This window comes from Scyliorhinus torazame, chromosome 14, assembly GCF_047496885.1.
Source record: "Scyliorhinus torazame isolate Kashiwa2021f chromosome 14, sScyTor2.1, whole genome shotgun sequence".
NCBI classification, from domain to species: Eukaryota; Metazoa; Chordata; class Chondrichthyes; order Carcharhiniformes; family Scyliorhinidae; genus Scyliorhinus; species Scyliorhinus torazame.
In genome coordinates this window covers 134,824,767-134,851,787 of record NC_092720.1, presented here as the reverse complement: position 1 = coordinate 134,851,787, position 27,021 = coordinate 134,824,767, and the positions used below count along the sequence as shown (strand labels likewise).

Genomic DNA, 27,021 nt, shown 5'->3' with positions numbered 1-27,021 from the left:
TTGGGAGATGACAAGTTCAAGGAGAGGAAAGGGAGGTTGGAGGTGGGGCAGTGGTTTCCAAAGGCAGTGGGATCAAGGGCTGTTTATTTAGGTGAAAGGTGATGATAGCTGACTTAAAGGTCAGAGTGACAACACCTGAATAGAGAACACCATTAACAACATCGACAAACATTTGGGTCAGGTGGGAAATTTGAGTGTTCAGCAGTCTGGTGAGAATAGGGTCAAAGGAGCATGAGGTGAGCATCATGAACAAGATGAGCTCAGAATGCATAAAGGGAAATGGAAGAGAAACTAGAGAAAGATACAAAGGGTAGCTGGGTGGTACAGTGATTAACACTGCTGCCTCACAACGCCAGGGACCCGGGTTCAATTCCGACCTCTGGGGAGATTGCACTTTCTCCCCCTGTCTGCGTGGGTTCCTTCCAGGTCCTCTGGTTTCCTGCCACAGTCCAAAGCTGTGCAGGTTAGGTGGATTGGCCACGCTGAAATTTTGATTGATTGATTTATTGATTGATTGAATGATTGCACCTTAATATCCAAAAAAGGTAGTTGGGATTACTGTTACTGGGATAGGGTGGGGTATGAGCCGAGGTAGGGTGCTCTTTCAGAGGATCGGGGCAGACACGATGGGCCGAATAGCCTCCTGTACTCTAGTGATTCTATATTCAGGGCTATGGCAGAGGGTCACCTTGGAGGAACTTTGGCTTGGTGGGCTTGAAATAGGAAGGACAAGGCAGCTTATCAAATGACCTCAATATTAGTGACAACAAGTGCTTCACATATATTGTTGAAGGATTTTTTCCCCCAAACATTTGCAAGGAGACACCTTCCTCTTGTTCTGCGCTTCCCAACACACTGTGGTTTCAAAGTGATGCAACTTAATCTCATTCTGTGGTCCTCCAAGTGGAAGAAGTGTGGCATAGTGATTTTTGGTTGCTTCTATTCTCAACTTCCGCCTGTCTTAGGAAGCAGAACAGCAGCAAGGCATCTCCTTGTTCAGCAAATGATAGTGCACTAAGTACCAGAAGTGTGAATCTATTATTTGCCTGTGTAGTAGAAGCCTCAGAAAGGAAACCCTGAGAGATACATTCTTATTAGGAGAGGGAAAGCAACTTGAGAATGTCCTCAGATAAAGAAAAAATATCTTTAGGAAAAGGAAGAAAGAAAATCTCCGACATGCCACTTCGGGACATCCCAAAGCACTTAATATGTAGAAATTTACTTTCTGAAGTTTAGTCGCTGTTGTTTGTGAGGTGAGCACAGCAGGATACCAGAACAACCAATAACATGAACAATCGGTCATTTCGTTTTTTTGGGAAGTCGGTTGACTGGGACATTGGGGGAAACCCTAATCTTTGAGCTGCAGCGGCAGAGGCCCGGTCCAGTCTCGGATGAATGGGCTGAGTTTGCACTTTCTCCCTGTGGGTTTCCTCCAGGTGCTCCAGTTTACTCCCGCAATACAAAGATGCACAAGTTTGATGGATTGACCATTCTAAATTGCCCCTCAGTGTCCAAAAGATGTGCAGGGTATGTGGAGTTAGGGGCTGGTTTAGCACAGTGGGCTAAACAGCTGACTTGTAATGCAGAACAATGCCAGCGGCACAGGTTCAATTCCCGTACCGGCCTCCCCAAACAGGCGCCGGAATGTGGCAACTAGAGGCTTTTCACAGTAACTCCATTGAAGACTATTTGAGACAATTAGCGATTATTATTATAGGGCGGGAAAGTAGGCCTAGGTAGGGTGTTCTTTCAGAGTGTTGGTGTAGACTCAATGGGCTGAATGGCCTCCTTCTGCACTGCAGGAATTCTTGGATTCTATGGTGCAGCCTGGCATTAATGCCCCATCAGGAAGACAAGTACCAGTAACAACGCAGCAACTTTCTCACTGTGGTCAGGGCGCTCGCGTGGCGTCGCAGCGTGGAGGCGAAATTGATCGCCGGAGCCCCACCTTGCCTTCACCGCAGCAACTTTCTCAGGCCTACACTGCAGTGTATGCTTATATTATATGGTGAACCGCTTCAGTGGGGCTTGAAGCGGCAACTTTCAGATTCTGAGGCGAGAGCCCCTAGATTGCAACAAATCCTATTACCCATGATTCCTTCGAAACAGTAAAAAGTACCTTCCAGCCTAAAGGTAGGATGCCCTTGCATTGTATTTCACTGTCACTTGCCACCTGCCATGACACGGTGCCTTGTGAGTGATGAAAGCTGGGGGCTTTGTACAGTTCTGCCCACCTTGCGCCAGTGCGCCCAGTGAGGCTCTGCATGCCCCATCACAGCAGCATGTCCAGTCAGGAGGAGGTTTTAAGAACTGGTCATTTGCTTTCCACTTTAGGATGAGGCTCAAATTCACCTGGCAAACCTGGCACGGCAGCTTGCAGAGACAGAAACCGACCGGGACCGGATGAACACACGTGTTCAGCAGCTCCAGAAATCCTTCAGTGAGGCAGAGGAAGGTCAGTCAAGAGATGGGTGAACCGTAGATGGGAATGCTAAGGGGGGAGGTGGGATTTTGTGCCGCTGTTTTCAGGGGAAAGAATTGCTGGCGGATGCGACAAATCCTGCAGGCGTCCCAAATCGCGGTTAACGTAACAAGAATCATTTGTTGAACATCGGGATCTGCATTTGAATGCATTTAAATATGATTATCAGAACGTTACGCCTGATAGTCCCACCACCGTTAGATTATCCATTGCTCACGCGAACATGAATCAAAACGTGCACCTGGCACCCGTCAGAAGTGCACAGGTGAGTACATTCCCCGGGGGGGAGAGGGTCATGCACGGCAATACCCTGGAACTGTCCCCTGGCACTGCACCCAGCACTGCCTGGGCAGTGCCGGGGGGGGGGGGGGGGGGTTCCATGGGGTCAAAGTGGGGGGGACGGAGAGAGGGTTCTATTTTTAATTTATGCGTGTTTCTCAGCGTGTACCTTTCGCTGGCGACGGGATTCTCTACTCCCACAGATTGTCAATGGGATTTCCCATTAAGCCATCCCATGCCACCGGCAAACCCGCCGCGGGGATGCGCTGCTAGAAGGAACAGAGAATCCCAACGACTTCCGGCCTAAGTTGTCGCCAGCGTGATGTCTTCCCAATTTCTCCCCAATAATATGGCGGAAGAAGCCGCTCTTGGGGTCGGCAGCTTCCGCGCTTTTTTTGCGGTCCACTCTGCAAATAAATGAGAAACCCCCGCCCCAACGTTGTGGAGGGTGTGCATGTCGGAGCCCGGGCACTATGCTGCTCAGCCAGTCGGTGCTCATGATTCCTCCCATTCGTCGAGCTGTCACTCTCAGCTATGCATTTGTGCGGAGCTTGCCACACCAAGGACAGGTGCTGCTCAAAGGAATGCGGAGAAATTCAGAGAGTCAGCCACCGAGGCTACTGCTTGGCATGTTCAGACAGCTGGTCTTGGAACCAGAGATTATCAAAGATCAGTGAAGAGTTACCCTGCCAGCTTTTGATTCTGGGGCAGGTGTGTGAAATGACCAAGAAAATCAGAAGATGAGTGTGTCTAATCTGCTTATAAAGAGATCTCCTATCTTCAGTAACAGTCTAGAATTCCATTATTGGGAAGAGTGCAACTCACTCATATCCCTCAGATCTATTTGTGTATTTAGCCGCTGGGGGCAATGGAAAAGCAATGATATACAGAACAGACTTAATGTAAGGTGACACCATGTGCATGTCATGTATATAAGTAACGACCATGCGTGTTACATCCATAGAAACAGCAGCACACCCTATACCCTCACGGCGCCCAGAGGCCCAGGTTCAATTCCGGCCTTGGGTGACTGTGTGAAGTTTGCATGTTCTCCCTATGTCTGCATGGGATTCCTCTGGGTGTTCTGCTTTGCTTCCAGAATCCAAAGATGTGCAGATTAGGTGGATTGGCCATGCTAAACATCCCCTAAGTCTCCAGGGATGAGCAGGTTAGGTGGGGTTACGGTGATAGGGCGGGGGAATAGACCTACGAAAGATGCCCTTTCAGAGGGTCGGTGCAGACTCGATAGGCAGATTCATAGGGATTCTATGATATGAACACTTAAACTTCTATTTCTTGAGGAAATGCACATTCAAGGTATTGCATATAGAACAAGTTACACTGAGCCATGCAGGACCTGTTTGCTTCTACCTCTGTACACAGGCGTGTACAGGAGCTGATGTTGAGGTACACATGAATTGTACAGTACCAGAGTGAGTCAACCTGCTAAGTGTTTAAATATGCAGTGATAAACGGGTTATAACCAGGCTGGTCATTTTTCTTTTGCCCAATGTGTTTGATCTTGCCCACTGCACAGAATTATTGATTTGCTGGAATGTTTTGAGATGGCTGAGCTGAAGTGAAGCACCCCTCAGAAAGTACTGGGTAATTTCCATTGGGAATGGGGCCCTGTTCAAGGACAATGTGGACTGTGCCTTATTGGGAAGCAATTAATCTTTGGGATTTGCCACTGTCCCTTATATATAAGCAATTAAGGTAGAGCTGCTCTGGGCTAATGAGGGCAGAAAGATTGGGAGCAATTTGTGTCTTAAAGGCCTTTAAAATGGCAGGTACAGGAAAGGTGCCATGGCACTTCTTCAATTTTAAAGTAAAAGGACATATTTCCAGTACTTATTTTCTTTATTCTTTCATGAGATGTTAGCCGCATTCGCAAGGCCAGCATTTTTTGCCCATCCCTAATTGCCCTTGAACTGAGTGGCATTTCAGAGGGCGTTTTTAAGAGTCAACCACATTGCTGTGGATTTGGAGTCACATACTGATCTCACCAGATCAGGTACGGACGGCAGATTTCCTTGTCTAAAGGGGCATTATTGAACCAAATAGGTTTTTAAACAACAATCAATGAGTGTTTCATGGGGCAAAATTCTCCGGAAACAACGCGATATCCGCCGACTGGCGCCCAAAACGGCGCAAATCAGTCGGGCATCGCGCCGCCCCAAAGGTGCGGAATGCTCCGCATCTTTGGGGGCCAAGCCCCAAGCTTGAGGGGCTAGGCCGGCGCCGGATGAATTTCTGCCCCACCAGCTGGCGGGGCACCAAAGGCCTTTTCCGCCAGCTGGCGGGGCAGAAATTCATCCGGCGCCGGCCTAGCCGTCAGCGGCCGCTCACGGCATTCCCACGCATGCGCAGTGGAGGGAGTCTCTTCCGCCTCCGCCATGGTGGAGACCGTGGCGAAGGTGGAAGGGAAGGTGGGCCCCGATCGCGGGCCAGGCCACCGTGGGGGCACCCCCAGGGGCCAGATTGCCCCGCGCGCCCCCTCCCCAAGGACCCTGGAGCCCGCCCGCGCCACCTTGTCCCGCCTGTAAGGTCGGTGGTTTAATTTACGCCGGCGGGACAGGCATTTTAGCGCCGGGACTTTGGCCCATCCGGGCCGGAGAATCGCGTGGGGGGGGCCCGCCAACCGGCGCGGCGCGATTCCCACCCCCGCCGAATATCCGGTGGTAGAGAATTCGGCAACCGGCGGGGGCGGGATACACGCCAGACCCCGCCGATTCTCCGACCCGGCGGGAGGTCGGAGAATCTCGCCCATGGTCTCCATTACTGAGACTAGCTTCATAATTCCAGGTTTTATTAACTGAATTCAAATTCCACCATGGTGGAATTTGAGGTGTGATGATCCTCAGTTTAAATCACCACCAGTCAGCTCTTCCCGACAATGGGGAAAGAAGCTTATGGTCATCTGGGACTATGGCTACTTTACTTACTGAGTCATTCCGGCCTAGATATTCCTGTGTTGGATTAATGGTCCATGTTAAGTTATCTTGACGACACTTGGAGTACCAGTGGAGAACATAACAACTCATAAAATCATGGAATGATTACAGCATGTGAGAGGGCCACTCGCCCCACATGTCTGTGCCAGCTCTCTGAAAAAGCAGCTCGCCCAGCTGCCCACTCTCCTGCCTTTTCCCTGTAGCAAGGAAAATCTTTCTTCTTCAAATAATTATCCGATTCTATTCAGAAATTCAGAAAGACTAAGAGCGGGGTTCTTCGGCCGCGTTTATTGGACGACCAGAGAATCCCGCCCGAGGTCAATGGAGTTTTCCATTCTACGCGGCTTGCCCGTGGTGTTCTTGCGGCGGGCAGGCCAGGCAAATCCAGCCCTAAATCTACCTTCACTACACTCCGAGGCAGTGCATTCCTGATCCTAACCACTCGCTATTTTAAAACATTTTTCCCCATGTAGCCCTTGCTGCTTTTTCCAGTCATCTTAAATCACTGTCCTCTGGTGCTTGATCCACCCACCAATGGGAAGTTTCTCCCTATCTACTCTAACCAGATACCTCATGAAGTTGAACACCTCTGTTAAAACTCCTCTTAATCTTCTATTCTCCAACCAGCACAACACCAGCACCTATCCAGGTACCTGAAGTTCCTCTTCCCTGGAAACATGCCCGTGAATCTTCTCTGCATTCTTTCCAATGCCTTCCTTTTCTTCTTGAAGTGTAGTACCCAGGACAAGGTACTCCATGTGAAACAAGCAGTGTTACGGATATTTGAACATGAGAAAGAGGAACAGGAGTAGACCACATGCCCCATTAAGCCTGCTCGCCCATTCAGTATGATCATGGCTGATCTCGGGCTTCAATTCCACTTTCTACGTGCCCACCGTATCCCTTGGTTCCCAGAGAGACCAAACATCGGACTATCCAGCCTTAAATATACTCAATAATGGAGCATCCGCAATCATCTGGGGTAGAGAATTCTAAAGATTCACAATCCTCTGAGTGAAGAAATTCCTTCTTATCTCAGTCCTAAAGGATCGGTCCCTTTTCCTGAAACAATGCCCTGTGTTTTATCTTCACCAGCTAGGGGAAACAGACTCTCAGGTATTAACCTCTCAAGCCCCTTCCAAATCATGTTTGTTTCAATGAGACCATCTCGCATTCTCCTAAACTCCAAAGAATTGAGGCCCAATTTACTTATCATCGGAAAATCCTCTCATCCTGGGGACCAATCTCGCGAACCTTCGCTGTACTCCCTACCATGTGACTACACCCTTCCTTAAACATGAATTCCAAAACTGTGCACAATATCACAAAATCTCTTGCATATTGTACCCTGTTGTATTCATTGGTCTGCTTTTAAAGTGGACCCTTTAAGCTTCCCAATAATTCCAAAGAGCTTCATTGAAGAACCAGGCACCTAACTGCTTTAGTTTTGCAACTGAGCATAATTTTGAACCAAGCCCTGCCAGGCTGACAAGAGCAAAGCTTAAAGAAACAATGGAGGTTGTCCCTGGGACAATGTACTTGGTCAGCATATTCTCCTTTTACATCCGGGATCGATTTCAAATAAGCCTCAGAATAAAGGGATCAAATTCTCCAGTGACCATGACCTTAAGTAGGCTGAGCTTGAAGAAGTCTGGAAACAGGACCCAGTGATTGTCAGATCCAAATTACATAAATATCCTCAGTCACTGATTGGAACTGAATTAGCATGTAGCTAACGGAATAGCTTGGGTGGAAATGGAAATGCCGCACAGATACACGAGATGTTCGTGTGAGGTTCAGACTCAGTGGTGCTGGAGTACTTCGAACTTTACTCTGCACCTGCTCCTGCCGTACCTGACATGGAGGTAGTTACTGGCACAATGAAGGAGCAGTGCCTTGATCAGCACTCTTCAACTATTCCAAGCTATTGCCAGTGTTTGATGTTGACTCTGGGTGCTTGTTAAAGCACCCCAGCATCTAATCTCCCACACTGGCAGATTACAGGATACAGTAACAAGCCTCTGTGAAAGCACTGTTGGATGAAATTAGGACTGCATTCTGGTACATTGGGCCTTAACGTGCAATATCAATGTTTTGCTTTCAAGGGAAGCGTGCATTAGATGGCCGCCTGAACAACGCACAAGCTACGCTCATGCTGCAAGAAGAGACTCTAAGGCGCGGAGAAAGAGAAAGGAAGGCCCTGGCTGAACAGGTGGCCTCATTGGAGAAGAATCTGCAGTCATCTGAGGGGGAGAAGAGAGCACATCAGGTAATAGCGCCTGAAGGAAAGGTTGGGCAGAATTGGTGGTCAGTGTCCAATGTTAATGGTAACCATCCCAGTATTAAGCTGGAGGATTCATGCCGATGTCAGTCCCTCAATATTTCACAAAAAGATCAATTCTCGTTTCGCTATCATCGAAGATGGTCAGTATTGACCAATAAAATATTTAGAATGTGGCACTGGAGGATCCAATTAAAAAGCCCATAGCCATTGCTTTTTATGAGAGAAGGAACAAAAAAAATGAATGATGGGAGGGAAGATTCCTTTTACGTTGTTACAACCAGGTGAGAAGGAATGAATTGACTTCCCTCTGTTCGGCCTCCTCTGTTGACCACAACAAAGTTGTGTTAAGTTTCTTTTTCACGAGGATGTGCCTTTTTCCAAATCAGAATGCATTTAACTATTTAAGCTGGTGAGAAATAAGAAGCAAGTCTTGTGTCAACGAAAGAGCAAATTTATAAACCGTGAAACCCAAGGAAAAAATAGTCTGAACATATGTGGCACACACAATGTGGTAGTACCAGGTATTGCGGTACCTGAGAGGCTGATGACCATTGGTTAGACCCAGGAGTCTACCATTGGCTGTATTACGTAGCTCCGCCCTGAAGGCGGACTCTCAGAGATGGTGCCGTCCCAGCAGCCTTCACTTTCTGTACAGAAGCTGCTGGGGAACAAGTTCTAGTAGATTAAAGCCTTCAGTTATGAAATCACTTCGTCTTGAGTGTAATTGATCGTGCATCAATTTAATCTACTAGATTTAAGCTGGAAGGATGGATCTCTGAATCAAACCGGAGTGCCTTCAACTCAGCCCCCACGCGGATAACTCGGCTGCAATATTTAAACACTGGCTGGTGTGCTTTAAAGGCTACCTGGAGACAGCCGAAGGCACCCCCTCAGAAGGACAGAAAATGCATCTCCTGCGCTCAAGGGTCAGCCCTGGGATCTACACCCTTATCGAGGAGGCGGAGAACTATGATGCCGCCATCGAACTGTTGGAAGGACATTATATTCGCCCTGTAAATCAAGTCTATGCACGTCACCTGCTTGCTACGAGACAGCAAAGCCCCGGGGAATCATTCGAAGATTTCTACCGGGCGCTACTGGTGCTGGGCCGAAACTGTGGCTGCCCGCAAGTTTCGGGGAGCGAGCACATGGAACTTTGTATCAGGGATGCTTTCGTAGCCGGTATGAGCTTCTCAGATATCCGCCAAGGACTCCTAGAAAGGGACACCCTGGGACTTAGAGAGGCACGGGCCCTGGAAGGGTCCATGGACGTTGCCTACAAAAACGCGCAGTCCTATGCGTCCGACCGCGCGGCGGCCCTCTGGGCTGCGTGGCACCGACAGCTGCGGCAGCCCCACAGACCTTCCCCCTGACCCCGCGGGCCCGCTAACGCCGCCGGGCCCCACTGTTTCTTCTGCGGGCAGGCGAATCATCCCCACCCGCGCTGCCCGGCCCGCACCGCCACCTACAAAGGGTGCGGCAAGAAGGGCCACTTTGTGGGGGTCTGCTTGGCCCGCGCTATGGCCGCGGTCTCCAGCAACTCTGGACCGCTGCGGCAACCCCCACTTCAGGCCCCGACCGCCCAGCGCTCACCGCCACCCCCCTATCCTAGCGCCACGGGCACGGCCATCTTGCCCCCCGGACACCACGCTGGACGGGTGGGCGCCACGTAGATTTTGTCCTTCGCTGCCGCCATCTTCTTCATCCCCGGACACCATGTGTGACCCATGGGTGACGCCATCTTGGATGGGGCCCCAGGCCCCCAGCACGGCCGACTACACGCTGCCCGATCAGAACTCGTAACTGCTTCATCTGGCCTCGGTGACACTGGACCAAAGTCGACCCCGGACACTTGCAACAGCGACAACGACGGTCTTCATCAACGCCCACGAGACGTCTTGCCTGATTGACTCTGGGAGCATGGAGAGCTTTGTTCACCCTGACACGGTAAGGCGCTGTTCACTTGTAACCCACCCTGTAAATCAAAGGATCTCCCTGGCCTCCGGGTCACACTCGGTGGAGATAAAGGGGTTCTGCCTAGCGAACCTCACTGTCCAAGGCAGGAAATTCGACAATTTCCGCCTGTATGTCCTGCCGCACCTCTGCGCGGCTACCCTCCTGGGGCTGAACTTCCAATGCCATTTGCAAAGCCTGACCTTTAAATTCGGCGGCCCTATACCGCCCCTTACTGTCTGCGGCCTCGCGACACTTAAGGTCGACCCGCCTTCCCTGTTTGCGAACCTCACCCCGGATTGCAAACCAGTCGCCACCAGGAGCTGGCGGTACAGTGCCCAGGACCGGACCTTCATCAGGTCAGAGGTCCGAACGCTGCTGGGGAATGGGTCATCGAAGCCAGCAACAGTCCCTGGAGAGCTCAAGTAGTGGTGGTAAAGACCGGGGAGAAGCATAGGATGGTCATTGACTACAGTCAGACCATCAACAGGTTTACGCAGCTGGATGCGTACCCTCTCCCCCGTATAGCCGACCTGGTAAACAGGATCGCACAATACAAGGTCTTCTCCACGGTGGATCTCAAGTCCGCCTACCACCAGCTACCCCTCCGTAATAGTGACCGCAAGTACACTGCCTTCGAAGCAGATGGGCGGCTCTATCTATTTTTAAGAGTTCCCTTTGGTGTCACTAATGTGGTCTCAGTCTTCCAGCGAGAGATGGACCGAAGGGTTGACCGGTACGGCTTACGCGCAACGTTCCCGTATCTGGATAACGTCACCATCTGCGGCCATGACCAGCAGGACCACGACACCAACCTCCGCAAATTTCTCCAGACCGCGCAAATCCTTAACCTGACGTACAATAAGGATAAATGCGTGTTTAGCACCGACCGTCTAGCCATTCTAGGCTACGTAGTGCAAAATGGAGTCATAGGCCCCGACCCGGAACGCATGCGCCCCCTCATGGAGTTCCCCCTCCCTCACTGCCCCAAGGCCCTGAAGCGCTGCCTCGGGTTTTTCAGCTATTACGCACAGTGGGTCCCTAACTACGCAGACAAAGCCCGACCCCTAATCCAGTCCACAACCTTCCCCGTGTCGACGGAGGCCCGCCAGGCCTTCAGCCACATCAAAGCAGACATTGCAAAGGCACGATGCGCGCCATCGATGAGTCCCTCCCCTTCCAGGTCGAGAGCGATGTGTCCGACGAAGCTCTGGCGGCCACGCTCAACCAAGCGGGCAGGCCGGTGGCTTTCTTTTCCCGTACCCTCCATGCTTCCGAAATTCACCATTCTTCGGTCGAAAAAGAGACACAAGCCATAGTAGAAGCTGTTAGACATTGGAGGCATTACCTGGCCGGCAAGAGATTCACTCTCCTCACGGACCAACGGTCGGTTGCCTTCATGTTCGATAATGCACAGCGGGGCAAGATTAAAAACGACAAGATCTTGCGGTGGAGGATAGAACTCTCCACCTTCAACTACGAGATCTTGTACCGTCTGGGGAAGCTAAACGAGCCTCCTGATGCCCTGTCCCACGGCACTTGTGCCACTGCACAAGTGGACCGCCTCCGAGCCCTCCACGAGGACCTCTGCCATCCGGGGGTCACTCGTTATTTCCACTTCGTCAAGGCTCGCAACCTGCTCTACTCCATCGAGGAGGTCAGGACAGTCACCAGGGACTGCCAAATCTGCGCAGAGTGTAAACCGCGCTTCTACCGGCCAGAGAGGGCGCACCTGATAAAAGGCTTCCCGTCCCTTTGAACGTCTCAGCATGGATTTCAAAGGCCCCCTCCCCTCCACCGTCCGCAACTTGTATTTCCTGAACGTGATTGACGAGTACTCCCGGTTCCCATTCGTCATCCCCTGCCCAGACATTGACCACAACCACCGTCATCAAGGCCCTCCAGGGTATCTTTACACTGTTCGGTTTCCCCGCATACATACACACGTCCTCCTTTATGAGCGACGAGCTGCGTCAATTCCTGCTCAGCAAGGGCATCGCCTCGAGCAGGACGACCAGTTACAACCCCCGGGGAAACGGGCAGGTAGAGAGGGAGGACAGAACGGTCTGGAAGACTGTTCTACTGGCCCTACGGTCCAGGGATCTCCCAGTCTCCCGCTGGCAAGAAGTCCTCCCGGTGGCCCTCCACGCCATCCGGTCGCTGCTCTGTACAACCAGAAATCAGACACCTCATGAACGTCTCCTTGTTTTCCCAGGAGGTCCTCCTCCGGGACCTCGCTCCCATCCTGGCTAGCAACACCCAGACCCATCCTGCTTCGGAAGTACGTGCGGGCGCACGAGTCGGACCCCTTGGTCGAGAAGGTCCACCTGCTGCACGCTAACCCCCAGTACGCCTACGTGGTGTTCCCTGACGGCCGGCAAGATACAGTCTCCCTTTGGGACCTGGCGCCCGCCGGAACCCCACGCGCACCCGAACCATTACCCCCCCCCCCCACAGCACCTCACTGGAGGGTCAGTACTCCCGCCGCTCCTGTCTAGGCCCGCCCACCCACCGACGCCCCCTACAGGCACCCCACCCCGTGTCAACCTTCTGCCCCAACAGCGCCGCCAAGGGGTGACGAAGCTGCCAGGGAGGACGGAACCACATTCCAGGAGTCGCAACCACCGGGACCCCCACCAGAATCACCACCGAAGCCCAGACGCTCCAGAAGGATGACCAGGCCACCCGATCGACTGATTGCTTCGCTATGACTCTAACTGTGAACTTTGTAAATAACCTCGACAGCACGGTACCTCCATACCTGATCATACCATGTTAAAGGCGACTGTTACCACTGGCCACCCCCCCCCCCCCCCCCGCCGGACTCTTTTTTAACAGGGGGTGAATGTGGTAGTACCAGGTATTGCGGTGCCTGAGAGGCTGATGACCATTGGTTAGACCCAGGAGTCTACCATTGGCTGTATTACGTAGCTCCGCCCTGAAGGCGGAGTGTAAGAGATGGTGCCGTCCCAGCAGCCTTCACTTTCTGTACCAAAGCTGCTGGGCAACATGTTCTAGTAGATTAAAGCCTTCAGTTATGAAATCACTTCGTCTTGAGTGTAATTGATCGCGCATCACACGCAGGTATCAGAAATAAGGGAAGTTAGAGTCCAATCAAAAATGTTCAAAGAATACAGAGTTAACCTGTTCTTGAGGTGCAAATTTTTAAACATTGTGAGCAGCACGGTATCACAGTGGTTAGCACTGTTGCTTCACAGCTCCAGCGTCCCAGGTTTGATTCCCGGCTTGGGTCACTGTCTGTGTGGAGTCTGCACGTTCTCCCTGTGTCTGCATGTGTTTCCTCCGGGTGCTCCAGTTTCCTCCCACAAGGCCCGAAAGACGTGCTCTCAGGTGAATTGGACATTCTGAATTCTCCCTCTGTGTACCCGAATAGGTGCCGGAATGTGGCGACTAGGGGCTTTTCACTGTAACTTCATTGCAGTGTTAATGTAAGCCTCCTTGTGACAATAAAGATTATTATTATTGATTTGGATTACCTGGTTTTGTGGATCGGCCAGGTGTACGAAATGTTGCAACTGTTACAAAGTCTCGGTTTGCTGCTAGTTTTCTAATAACATCGGCTTTTGCACCAGGTCATACACTTACTCCAATTGAGAGAGAAAGAGAACACGAGACCAGCTTTCAGCCTGTTTCCCCTGTTGAAAACCTTCTTGCAATATCTCTGCATGGCTACAGCCTGGGCAGTTATACTTCATCCATTGTGTACTTTCAAGGGATTTTGGGTGGGTCTGTCATCGAAGCCAGTGTTTCAATTTCCATGACTTTTGCATTTTAGTATCTTTTGCTTAAACAGTGACAAGTTTCGATGGGTCATTGTATTACAGGAAATGTTTCTCTCTTCACACTCCCCTGAAGGTGTTTCTTTGTTTTTCACCTTCACCTTGGAAGGTGGTCTTATGTTTTAAAATATATTCTGTATCATTTCAAATTGCAACACTCCCAGTCAGTTCAAAGTTTGAAAATCATATTTTTGAAATTAAAGTAGCATAGCCTCGTGACAGCGTACATGAAGCCTGCATGCTTGAGGTAAATATGCTACCCGTGAGATTGTAAGTGTGACGTTTATCTCTAACATTTATCAAATGCAGGAGAAGATCAGTAAGATGAAGGCAAACGAAACAAAGCTGGAGGCTGACAAACGAAAGCTAAAAGATATACTGGAAGCATCTGAGAACCGTATCACCAAGTTGGAGCTATTGCGGCGCTCTCTCGAGGGGGAGCTGCAGAGAATGCAGTTGACACTGAACGATCGTGAGATGGAAGTCCAAGTTCTTCAGGACCAAATTGAAATGCTCCAGCGGCAAGTAGCTGATGGTGAGATGAAGGCCACCTCTCTCCAGCTCACCCTTGACCGGCAGTCGATGACCCTGGCCAAGACAGAGGAAGGTGAGAGTCAACTGAAGGACAAGGTGCAGAGTCTGTCACTGACTCTCTCGGACATGAGCGCTGGTGCAGCAGTGCTACAGGACCGCATTGCTCATCTTCAGAAAGCTCTATCGTCCGGTGAACAGGATCGGCGGGTACTTCAGGTAAACACTTGTCCGTTCTTCAGTTCAGAATGTGGTCATATTCCCTCTCAGCATGCAGAAATTCCACACCTCGGTTACCTCTCGACATGATTATTCCAATGCTCTGCTGGCTGGCCTACCCTGAATTTCATCCCAAACTCTTGCTGCCCACATCCTAACCTTGCATCGTTTAGTCATCTACCCGATGCAGGTTGACCTACATTGGCTCCCAGTTCGGTGAAACCTCAATTTTAAATAGATTGTCCTTCGGTCAAATCCCTCCACGGTTTTCTCCTTCCTATCTCTATAGCCACCTCCAGTTCTGCAACTCTCCGATAACTCTGCGTTCTTCCAATTCTTCCCTCTCAGAAATCCCCAACGTTAATTACTCCAACGTTGATGGATGTGCCTTCAGCCACCTGGGTCTTAAACTGTGGAATTCCCTGCCTAAACCTAAGCGCCTCTCTCTGCTCTTATAGGTCACCTACCTCTTTTGATCAAAATTCTCGTCACCCTTTCTCATATCTCTTTATGTTCCCCGGTGTCAAATGCTGTCTCATTAATCTCCTGCGAAGCTCCTTAGGAGATTTTATTGTGTTAAAGGCACCAGAAAAATGGGAACTGTTGTTATAACAGGTCAAGCATTAACAGGATGGCAGATGGAGCGTAATATAGGGAAGTGAGCAGTTGTTCACTTTGGCCGAATATGTTTTAGCAGAATATTTTTTTAAAGGTGAGAAACTTGTAAGTGTTGATGGCCAAAGAGGCTTGCGTGTGCTGGTACAAGGAACATAGAACGTTAGCACGCAGGTGCAGCAAACAATTAGGAAAGCTGGCTGATGAGAGGCTGAGTAAATTCTCTGAAGTTTAGAATGAAAGACGATCTCATTGAAGCCTATAACGTTCTGAAGGGGCTTGACAGGGTTGACACAGAGATTGTTTCCACTGGTCGGGGAATCTAAAACACGGAGCAGTCTCAGAATAAGGGGGCTGGTCATTTAGGACTGAGAGGCGGATAATTATTTCATTCAAAGGGTCGTGAATCTTTGGAAATCTCTACCCCAAAGATGCTCCATTGTTCAATATATTTCACGCTGGGATATCCAGGCTTTTGGTCTTTCAGGAAGTTAAGAGATATTGGGCATGATCTAACGGCCGCGCCCGACTCAGGATGCGACGCGACCAGTAAATCCCGCGGGAGGCCAGTCGTGATATTCACCCGGCTTCTTACACCTCACGAGATCTAACGGGATTTGCATATGAATGTGAGCAGTTAGCCACACTTGAATATGTCTACACCTGACCTACCCAGCGCCTGTGGTTGAATCCCCTTACCTCGGAGACCCAGAGATGATGCTGTTTAGCATTAGTCTCCACAAACTTGGACCAGGCAAAACCGCAATGGTTGGGGGGTGTGCTCTCTCCGAGACGATTGGAGACCCCCGGGTGATCAGCCTCTGGGCAGGGTGGTATCTTGGTACTGCTGATCCACCTAAGCATTTTGGTACTCCCAGTCTGGCACTCTAGCAGCGCCATCGTGGACATCCTGGCAATGCCAACCTGGTGGCGTCTTGTCCGTCCCACGATTTGGGCCTTGGGGTTCCCTGCCCTTATTAGGGAGGTCGAAGGGAACTTGAGGACCCTCTAATCGATAAGCTGGGGTGTTGGGGGGGGGGGTCCAGGGGTCACGTTGGGAGGTCGAGAGATCGGAGCGGGATGCCACCCCGGACTTTTCCTGCACTAGAGAGCTGAGCTCCTCAGTGCAGTAAATGAAGGTATGCGCGGCCTCAGTGGGGCATTCCTCGCCAAGCTCCAAAAAAGGAACAGAGTCCTGGTTAATAGTGGGGTCGTTCTCAGTGCTGCAAGTACCGGGAAATACCCCGCAAACGCGCTCAACACGGGACTCTTGGGGTTTTTTTTTCCATTTAAATCGTGCCCATTGGCTCTGGGTGGGAAAATGGAGTTGAAGCCCAAGGTCAGCCACAATCCTATTGAATGGCAAAACGGACTCAATGGTCCACATCAGCTCCTATTTATGTTCTGATAAGTATTGAGCGCTGAGCAAACAAATGCAGACTCAGAATGATCCAACCTTGAGCAATACTGGCAATCGGCAAATATATTTTCAAACAGACTAATGTCTGGTTACAATTGCAGCAACGACAGTTGGTGTTGGCCCTGGCTGACAGTGAGGACCAAAAAAATAATAATGCAGGTGCTGGGAAGCGAAAAATTAAAACAGAAAGCTACTAACCAGGTCAGACAGCATCCCGTGGAGGAGCAAAATTCAGTCGATCCACATTTCGGGTCGAAGATTCTCCCTCAGGGCAATCATTCAAAATGAGATTTGAGGTCGTGGGGGTATGCAGTGTCCTCATCAGGCTGACAGGCAGCACAGGGGCTGGGTCACACCATGGTAGAGATGCCTGGTTATCTTTGAAAATGATTGAGTATAATAGAGATTTTCCATTGATCAAATAGTTGGGATATAGTTTGCAATGTCCGTGGACTTTGTAAAATAGGCGCATGATCTCACACTTCGTACATTATATCCTGTTGAGAAGCATTATTCAGAAATTGAGGTGATACAGTTTATATGAACAGTCCTATGATTGGTTGGCAATTATCCTGTTATAGTTGGCTTTGTTTTAGGGTGCAGTAATAGACAGAGGTTAATGGCAATGAAGTACTGAGTGTTACTAACAAGACTGGAATTAACAGTCCCTGCGCTGCTTTCCCCAGTGCTAATAAACACTTTCTCAGAACAATAAAAATACTTTATTTAACCTTTTTAAAAGATCCAAGGTAGCTCTTTAAAATCAGCTTGACCCAAAGCTGAAGTTAAATCTCATTCAGTGGAAAGCCCAATTTTTGTATGAAGGTCTTCTGAAGTTCAAAGTGAGTTTTTTTCATAATTTGTTCCTGGAATTTGACCGTCACTGGCAAGGGCAGCATTTGGTGCCCATTACAAACTGCCCTTGAGTAGCTAGTGGGAAGCCACCTTCTTGAACTGCTACAATCATTGTGGTGTATGTAGACCCACAGTGCAGTCAAGGAGGGAGTTCCAGGATTATAACAATGAAGATTAATAACAATGAAGAAACAGCGATATAGCTCCAAGTCAGGATACATCGATAAATAGATACATAGAAGATAGGAGCAGAAGGAGGCCTTTTGGTCCTTCGATAAACTGATAAGCAGTTTATCACGATCATGGCTGATCATCCAACTCAATAGCCTAACCCTGCTTTCTCCCCATAGCTTTTGGTCCTATTCTCCCCGTGCTATATCTAACCACCTCTTGAATATATTCAATGTTTTAGCATCAACTACTTCCTGTGGTAATGAATTTCACAGGCTCACCACTCTTTGGGTGAAGAAATGTCTCCTCATCTCTGTCCAAAATGGTTACCCTGAATCCTCAGACTGTGACCCCTGGTTATGGACCATCTTTGGTAACTTAGGTGGATCAGCATCTACCCTGTCTAGTCCTGTTAGAATTTTATAAGTCTCTATGAGATCCCCCCTCATTCTTCTGAACTCCAGCGACAACAATCCCAACCTAGTCAATCTCTCCTCATATGACAGTCTGGCCATCCCTGGAATCAGTCTGGTAAACCTTCATTGCACTCCCTCGAGAGCAAGAACATCCTTCCTCAGAAACTGCACACAATACCTCACCGAGGCCCTGTATAATTGCAGCAACATATCCCTGCTTCTGTACTCGAAACCTCTCGCAATGAAGGCCAACATACCATTAGCCTTCAGTACCACATGCTGCACCTACATGCTTACCTTCAGTGAATGGTGCACAAGGACACCCAGGTCCTGCTGCACACTCCCCTCTCCCAATTTACAACCATTCAGGTAGTAATCTGCCTTCCTGTTTTTGCTTCCAAAGTGAATAACCTCACACTTACCCAAATTATACTGCAACTGCCATTGATTTGCCCACTTGCCCAACCTGTCCAGATCATGCTGTAGGATCCCTGCATCCGTGTCACAGTTCACCCTCCCACCCAACTTGGTATCATCTGCAAACTTTGAGATGTTACATTTTGTTCCCTCATCCAAATCGTTAATATACATTGTGAATAGCTGGGGTCCCAGCACCGATCCCTGTGGCATCCCACTAGTTACTGCCTGCCAAGGATGGTGAGTTACTTGGTGTTCCATTGAGGCTGCAGACCTTGTCCTTTTGGATGGTAGATTTTCCTGGTTTGAAAGGTGCTGGTGAAGGAATCCAAACAGTAACCAGCTCCTGAGCAATACCGCCATATTTGGTGTTGCCAACAACATTTACATTATGTGAAGAAACTATTTTAAAAGCTTTGGGATGTCTTGATACAAGGAAATGTGATGCATAAGTGCAAGTTCTGACTTGCGGATTAGCTGAACAACAAAATGATCATTAAGGTTCCAGCTTATTGCAAAATCCCTACTGGTTCATTATGTACTTCAAGAAAACAAATCACACCAACAGCTTGTAGTCTGGGACACATGTTTCTTTTTATTAATTTGTGGGATTTGGCCCTTGCTGGCTAGGCCAGCATTTATTGACCATTCATAATTGCCCTTGAGAAGGTGGTGGTAGTGAGCTGCCCACTTTAACCGCTGCAGTCCATGTGATGTAGGTACACCCACTGTGCTGTTAGGGAAGGAGTTCCAGCCCTACACTATCTAGTTGTATCTTGAGCCACACATTGAGCACTGTAACTAGGATGGTAAATGCCTTGATTGTGCTTCCCTCTTCAGTGCTGTGGTCTGTACCAGATGCATGGAAGATCAACACTCAAAGTGTTCATGTCCTCCACCAATTGAGACCCTCAGTAATGATCATAAAATATGCCCCTGATTACTTGGGAGGTGTTAGTGTTTTCCTGAAATTTCAGTTTTCCTGACCCACCTCCACAGGTCAAACTTGGCTGTTTTCACTTGAGCAACTGCCACCGTATAAATTCCGTCATGTAGCGAAGATTTACACTCTCTAAAGGCAAAGCCCCGATCTTTTCATCTGTGGTGTTATAACTGGCAGCCGGGCTCTGAATTCAACATCATCCGAACTCGTTGCAGCGTTAGTTTGGGCAGAACACATAAATCTGAATGAATTATCGCAACAATCTTAACTGGAGGGTCAATTTTACCTTTGTACTATAGTGTATCTATCGGCAGCCCAATTGACATCTCTCCCAATTATTATTGCGGCTGACTTCAATGGAAATAAAAATCAGGAGCAATGTAAAATAGATTGCCGATTTGCTGTTGCGTATTTTACACTGTCATGCAATTCTGTAACGTTTGTGAAAAAGAGCACTCATCCAGAGCAATAGCCTCTCGTGTGTCCCATACCAGAAGCTTATTCCCAATCTATATCCTTAAAAATAAAACAAGAATTGAAACGAAACCATCAGATGTATCATTAGGCTGTCCCCCAGAGTGAGTTGGTAAGCACCATTCTCCATGCTTTCATTGAATCATAGAATTTACAGTGCAGAAGGAGGCCATTCGGCCCATCGGGTCTGCACCGGCCCTTGGAAAGAGCACCCTATCCAAGCCCACACCTCCACCGTATCTCCGTAACCCAGTAACCCCACCCAATCTTTTTGGACACTAAGGGGCAATTTAGCATGGCCAATAAACCTAACTTGCGCGTCTTTGGACTGTGGGAGGAAACCAGAGCACCCGGAGGAAACCCACGCAGACACAGGGAGAACGTGCAGACTCCACACAGACAGTGACCCAAGCCGGGACCCGAACCTGGAATCCTGGAGCTGTGAAGCAACTGTGCTAACCACTCTGGTACGGTGCTTTAACCTCTAGATCTTGACTACGATACCAGAAAACTTCCAAGCTATGCGTCAGATCCTTACCACAGAAAGCAGGGAAAATCGGGTTGCGTTATCCTTGACTCCAACTGCCTCCATTAAATCATTTAACCTTCTGAGTTGCAAGATAACACTTGACCTCAGCGCGTGATGAGCAAGTAAATTTTCAGATGGAAAATAACTCAGTGTAATAGAAATGGAGAATGTTTATGGCACAGAAGGTTAAATAATGTTTTAGAACTTTTCAGTAAAAGCCAGTCTTGTTCATCAGTTAACGAGCTAATCCCCGTTTGGCAGCTACCCATGTGGATCCTGTCAATAATGCTCAATCAGACAGACGAAAAACTCTTTCTAGAAACATCTTTGTTTGAGGCTCCTGGCACTAATTGTGCCTCTGTGCCAACACCAAAGAAAATCCAATTCATCTTGGGTATTTTGAAATGGCTGGTGGCCAAATTCAGTGCTCCACGTTTACGGAAGACCCAAAAGACAAGGAATGGGAAAAAAACAGTGCAATAGCACCAGCTGCATCCGATTACCCCGGTGACCCTGTCCAAGCTTCACTGAATACATAGTGCGTGAAGAAAATTAATTTTGTGGGAAAATCCCACAATTCACCCTGAGCGTGAGCATTCCAGGCTGCATGCTTGTGGATAATGCAATGTACAGAGGGCTCACCTAATGTACAGTCCCTGTGATGATAACTCCTTAAATCTAGACTTAAGATTCTTCTCTATAATAAACAAGCTTAGCAAATAGATTCCTTTCATTTATGCCTCATGGGCCAATGTTCTCTGATATTTCTTGTGTCTGTCACTCCATTTCAGATTCCTTCGATCTGTCTCTCCCTCCATCTCTGATCCTCCAATTTGTTTTCCCCTCCACCTCTGATCCTATACCCATCTCTCCCTCCAACTCTGATCCTATATCCATTGCTCCCTCCACCACTGATCCAATATCCAACTCTCCCTCCAACTCTGATCCTATATCCAACTCTCCCTCCAACTCTGATCTATTACCAGTCTCTCCCTCCACTTCTGATCCTATATCCAACTCTCCCTCCAACTCTGATTCTATACCCGTCTCTCCCTCCACCTCTGATTTTATACCCATCTCTCCCTCCACCACTGATCCTATATCCAACTCTCCCTCCAACTCTGATCCTATACCAGTCTCTCCCTCCACTTCTGATCCTATACCAGTCTCTCCCTCCACTTCTGATCCTATATCCAACTCTCCCTCCAACTCTGATCCTATACCAGTCTCTCCCTCCACTTCTGATCCTATACCAGTCTCTCCCTCCACCTCTGATCCTATATCCATTCTCTCTCTCCAACTCTGATTCTATACCCATCTCCCTCCAGCTCTGATTCTATACCCATCTCTCCCTCCACCTCTGATTCTATACCCGTCTCTCCCCCCACCGCTGATCCTATACCCGTCTCTCGCTCCACCTCTGATCCTATATCCATTCTCTCTCTCCAACTCTGATTCTATACCCATCTCCCTCCAGCTCTGATTCTATACCCATCTCTCCCTCCACCTCTGATTCTATACCCGTCTCTCCCCCCACCTCTGATCCTATACCCGTCTCTCCCTCCACCTCTGATCCTATTTCCGTCTCTCCCTCCACCTCTGATCCAATATCAATCTCTCCCTCCACCTCTGATTCTATATCCAATGCTCCCTCCAACTCTGATTCTATATCCATCTCTCCTTCCAACTCTGATTCTATACCAGTCTCTCCTTCCACCTCTGATCCTATTTCCGTCTCTCCCTCCACCTCTGATCCAATACCCGTCTCTCCCTCCACCTCTGATTCTATACCTGTCTCTCCCTCCACCTCTGATCCTATATCCATCTCTTCCTCCAACTCTGATTCTATATCCATCTCTCCCTCCAACTCTGATTCTATACCAATCTCTCCCTCCACCTCTGATCCTATTTCCGTCTCTCCCTCCACCTCTGATCCTATACCCGTCTCTCCCTCCACCTCTGATTCTATACCTGTCTCTCCCTCCACCTCTGATCCTATATCCATCTCTTACTTCACTTCTGATCCTATACCCATTTCTCCCTCCACCTCTGATTCTATACCCGTCTCTCCCTCCATGTCTGATTCTATACCTATCTCTCCCTTGGCCTGTTATCTTTCTCTGATCCTTCAGTTTGTCTCTCTGATTTTTTTGTATTATACTCTATTGTACAACATGTATGGTCTTCTGCTGTTACACTTCTCCACCTCAGTGTAGCTCTGCATTTGAACCAAAAGTTGAAAAAGTCTCAACAGAGTTAACCTTTATTTTTAGCCCTAACTTGTGAACTCAGGGATAAATATGAGCTTCAATCAGATACAGTCAAGCAGTGATATAATTATTGAGAATCCTGCACACGTTCATGGTCGACGTATACATGAACCAAACGGCTGCTGAAGAGACTCAGCTTTAATGCCTGAAGGGGAAATTATTCCAAAATGGATAGGGAGAGATTGAGGAGTGAGTGTAGAAATAGCAATACTGAAAGCCTCCTGAAGTGGGAATAGACAAAAGCGTCAGGAGCAATCTGACCGTGTGGTGTCTATGACATTGTGCAAAGCTGAGGATGACTCCTCTGGTGCTGTTATCTCTGCTCAGACAAGGAGAGAGCTTTTTATGTGTTTGTCTTGGCAGAGGGCCAGAGTACCAAGCGCTATATTAATCCTCAGAGTGTTTCTTCAATAGAGAGCATCATCAGAGGCGTGAGTGGGAAGATTGGGGGGAGCCTTGGTTTGGAAAGCAGACCTCTCAGTCAAATAGTCTGTCATCTTAACTCTTTTTTTTTTAAATAATATTTTATTGAAAATTTTTGGTCAACCAACACAGTACATTGTGCATCCTTTACACAACATTATAACAATACAGATAATAATGACCTTTTTTATTTAAACAAGAACAAAAGAAAACAACAACAAATAAATAAATATTAAATAACAAAAAATAAAAACTAGCCCTAATTGGCAACTGCCTTGTCTCAGGCCACCCCCCCCCCCCCCACCCCCCACCCCCCAAGTCCTGGGCTGCTGCTGCTGCCTTCTTTGTTCTCCCCTATCTATCTTTCCGCAAGATATTCGACGAACGGTTGCCACCGCCTAGTAAACCCTTGAGCCGACCCCCTTAGGACGAACTTAATCCGCTCTAACTTTATGAACCCCGCCATATCATTTATCCAGGTCTCCACCCCCGGGGGCTTGGCTTCTTTCCACATTAGCAATATTCTGCGCCGGGCTACTAGGGACGCAAAGGCCAAAACATCGGCCTCTTTCGCCTCCTGCACTCCCGGCTCTTGTGCAACCCCAAATATAGCCAACCCCCAGCTTGGTTCGACCCGGACTCCTACTACTTTCGAAAGCACCTTTGTCACCCCCATCCAAAACCCCTGTAGTGCCGGGCATGACCAAAACATATGGGTATGATTCGCTGGGCTTCTCGAGCACCTCGCACACCTATCCTCCACCCCAAAAAATTTACTGAGCCGTGTTCCAGTCATATGTGCCCTGTGTAATACCTTAAACTGAATCAGGCTTAGCCTGGCGCACGAGGACGACGAGTTTACCCTGTTTAGGGCATCTGCCCACATCCCCTCCTCAATCTCCTCCCCTAGCTCTTCTTCCCATTTCCCTTTTAGTTCGTCCATCATAGTCTCCCCTTCGTCTCTCATTTCCCTATATATATCCGACACCTTACCGTCCCCCACCCATTTCTTTGAGATGACTCTGTCCTGCACCTCTTGTGTCGGGAGCTGCGGGAATTCCCTCACCTGTTGCCTCGCAAAAGCCCTCAATTGCATGTACCTGAATGCATTCCCTTGGGGCAACCCATATTTCTCGGTCAGCGCTCCCAGACTCGCAAACTTCCCATCCACAAATAGATCTTTCAATTGCGTTATACCTGCTCTTTGCCACATTCCATATCCCCCATCCATTCCCCCCGGGGCAAACCTATGGTTGTTTCTTATCGGGGACCCCCCCAGTGCTCCGGTCTTTCCCCTATGTCGTCTCCACTGTCCCCAAATCTTCAGTGTAGCTACCACCACCGGACTCGTGGTATAGTTCCTTGGTGAGAACGGCAATGGGGCTGTCACCATAGCCTGCAGACTGGTCCCCCTACAGGACGCCCTCTCTAATCTCTTCCACGCCGCTCCTTCCTCCTCTCACATCCACTTACTCACCATTGAAATATTAGCGGCCCAATAATACTCACTTAGGCTCGGTAGTGCCAGCCCCCCCCTATCCCTACTACGCTGTAAGAATCCCTTCCTCACTCTCGGAGTCTTCCCGGCCCAAACAAAACCCATAATACTCTTTTCTATCCTTTTGAAAAAAGCCTTCGTGATCACCACCGGGAGACACTGAAACACAAAAAGGAATCTCGGGAGGACCACCATCTTAACTGCCTGCACCCTCCCTGCCATTGACAATGCTACCATGTCCCATCTCTTGAAATCTTCCTCCATCTGTTCCACCAACCGCGTCAAATTTAGCCTGTGCAATGTGCCCCAATTCTTAGCTATCTGGATCCCCAGGTAACGAAAGTCTCTTGTTACCTTCCTCAACGGTAGGTCTTCTATTTCTCTACTCTGCTCCCCTGGATGCACCACAAACAGCTCACTCTTTCCCATGTTCAATTTATACCCTGAAAAATCCCCAAACTCCCCAAGTATCCGCATTATTTCTGGCATCCCCTCCGCTGGATCCGCCACATATAGTAGCAGATCATCCGCATATAAAGATACCCGGTGTTCTTCTCCTCCCCTAAGTATTCCCCTCCATCCCTTGGAACCTCTCAGCGCTATCGCCAGGGGCTCAATCGCCAGTGCAAACAGTAATGGGGACAGAGGACATCCCTGCCTTGTCCCTCTATGGAGCCGAAAATATGCCGATCCCCGTCCATTCGTGACCACACTCGCCCCTGGGACCCTATACAACAGCTGCACCCATCTAACATACCCCTCTCCGAACCCAAATCTCCTCAACACCTCCCACAGATAATCCCACTCCACTCTATCAAATGCTTTCTCGGCATCCATCGCCACTACTATCTCCGTTTCACCCTCTGGTGGGGCCATCATCATTACCCCTAACAACCTCCGTATGTTCGTGTTCAGTTGTCTCCCCTTCACAAACCCAGTTTGGTCCTCATGAACCACCCCCGGGACACATTCCTCTATTCTCATTGCCATTACCTTGGCCAAGACCTTGGCATCTACATTGAGGAGGGAGATTGGTCTGTAGGACCCGCATTGTAGCGGATCCTTTTCCTTCTTTAAAAGAAGCGATATCGTTGCTTCTGACATAGTCGGGGGCAGTTGTCCCCTTTCCTTTGCCTCGTTGAAGGTCCTCGTCAGTAGCGGGGCGAGCAAGTCCAAATATTTTCTGTAAAATTCAACTGGGAATCCGTCCGGTCCCGGGGCCTTTCCCGTCTGCATGTTCCTAATTCCTTTCACCACTTCTTCTACCGTGATCTGTGCTCCCAATCCCATCCTTTCCTGCTCTTCCACCTTGGGAATTTCCAGCCGATCCAAAAACTCCATCATTCTCTCCCTCCCATCCGGGGGTTGAGCTTCATACAATTTTTTATAAAATGTCTTAAACACTTCATTCACTCTCTCCGCTCCCCGCTCCGTCTCTCCACCTTCGTCTCTCACCCCCCCTATTTCCCTCGCTGTTCCCCTTTTCCTCAATTGGTGTGCCAGCAATCTGCTCGCCTTCTCTCCATATTCATACTGTACACCCTGCGCCTTCCTCCATTGTGCCTCTGCAGTGCCTGTGGTCAGCAAGTCAAATTCCACATGCAGCCTTTGCCTTTCCCTATACAGTCCCTCCTCCGGTGCTTCCGCATACTGTCTGTCCACCCTCAAAAGTTCTTGCAACAACCGCTCCCGTTCCTTACTCTCCTGCTTCCCTTTATGTGTCCTTATTGATATCAGCTCCCCCCTAACCACCGCCTTCAACGCCTCCCAGACCACTCCCACCTGAACCTCCCCATTGTCATTGAGTTCCAAGTACTTTTCAATGCATCCCCTCACCCTTAAGCACACCCCCTCATCCGCCATTAGTCCCATATCCATTCTCCAGGGTGGACGCCCTCTTGTTTCCTCCCCTATCTCCAAGTCTACCCAGTGTGGGGCATGATCCGAAATGGCTATAGCCGTATATTCCGTTCCCCTCACCCTCGGGATCAATGCCCTACCCAACACAAAAAAGTCTATGCGTGAATAGACTTTATGGACATAGGAGAAAAACGAGAACTCCTTACTCCTAGGTCTACTGAATCTCCACGGGTCCACCCCTCCCATCTGCTCCATAAAATCCTTAAGCACCTTGGCTGCTGCCGGCCTCCTACCAGTCCTGGACTTCGACCTATCCAGCCTTGGTTCCAACACCGTGTTAAAGTCTCCCCCCATTATCAGCTTTCCGGTCTCTAGGTCTGGGATGCGTCCTAGCATTCGCCTCATAAAATTGGCATCGTCCCAATTCGGGGCATACACGTTTACCAACACCACCATCTCTCCCTGTAATTTGCCACTCACCATCACGTATCTGCCCCCGTTATCCGCCACTATAGTCTTTGCCTCGAACATTACCCGCTTCCCCACTAATATAGCCACCCCCCTGTTTTTCGCATCCAGCCCCGAATGGAACACCTGCCCTACCCATCCTTTGCGCAACCTAACCTGA

The 27,021-nt window shown here is 49.1% G+C and overlaps 1 protein-coding gene across 1 annotated transcript in view; it reads left to right on the top strand.

Moving 5' to 3' along the window:
- The window catches only part of crocc2 (ciliary rootlet coiled-coil, rootletin family member 2), a 432,771-nt gene that overhangs the window by 301,572 nt on the left and 104,178 nt on the right, over positions 1-27,021 (top strand). Inside the window, exons 29-31 of the mRNA XM_072474929.1 lie at positions 2,335-2,455; positions 7,821-7,984; positions 14,062-14,502. Of these exons, the coding sequence (XP_072331030.1) occupies positions 2,335-2,455; positions 7,821-7,984; positions 14,062-14,502 (726 nt within the window). The remainder of the gene's footprint in view (positions 1-2,334; positions 2,456-7,820; positions 7,985-14,061; positions 14,503-27,021) is intronic.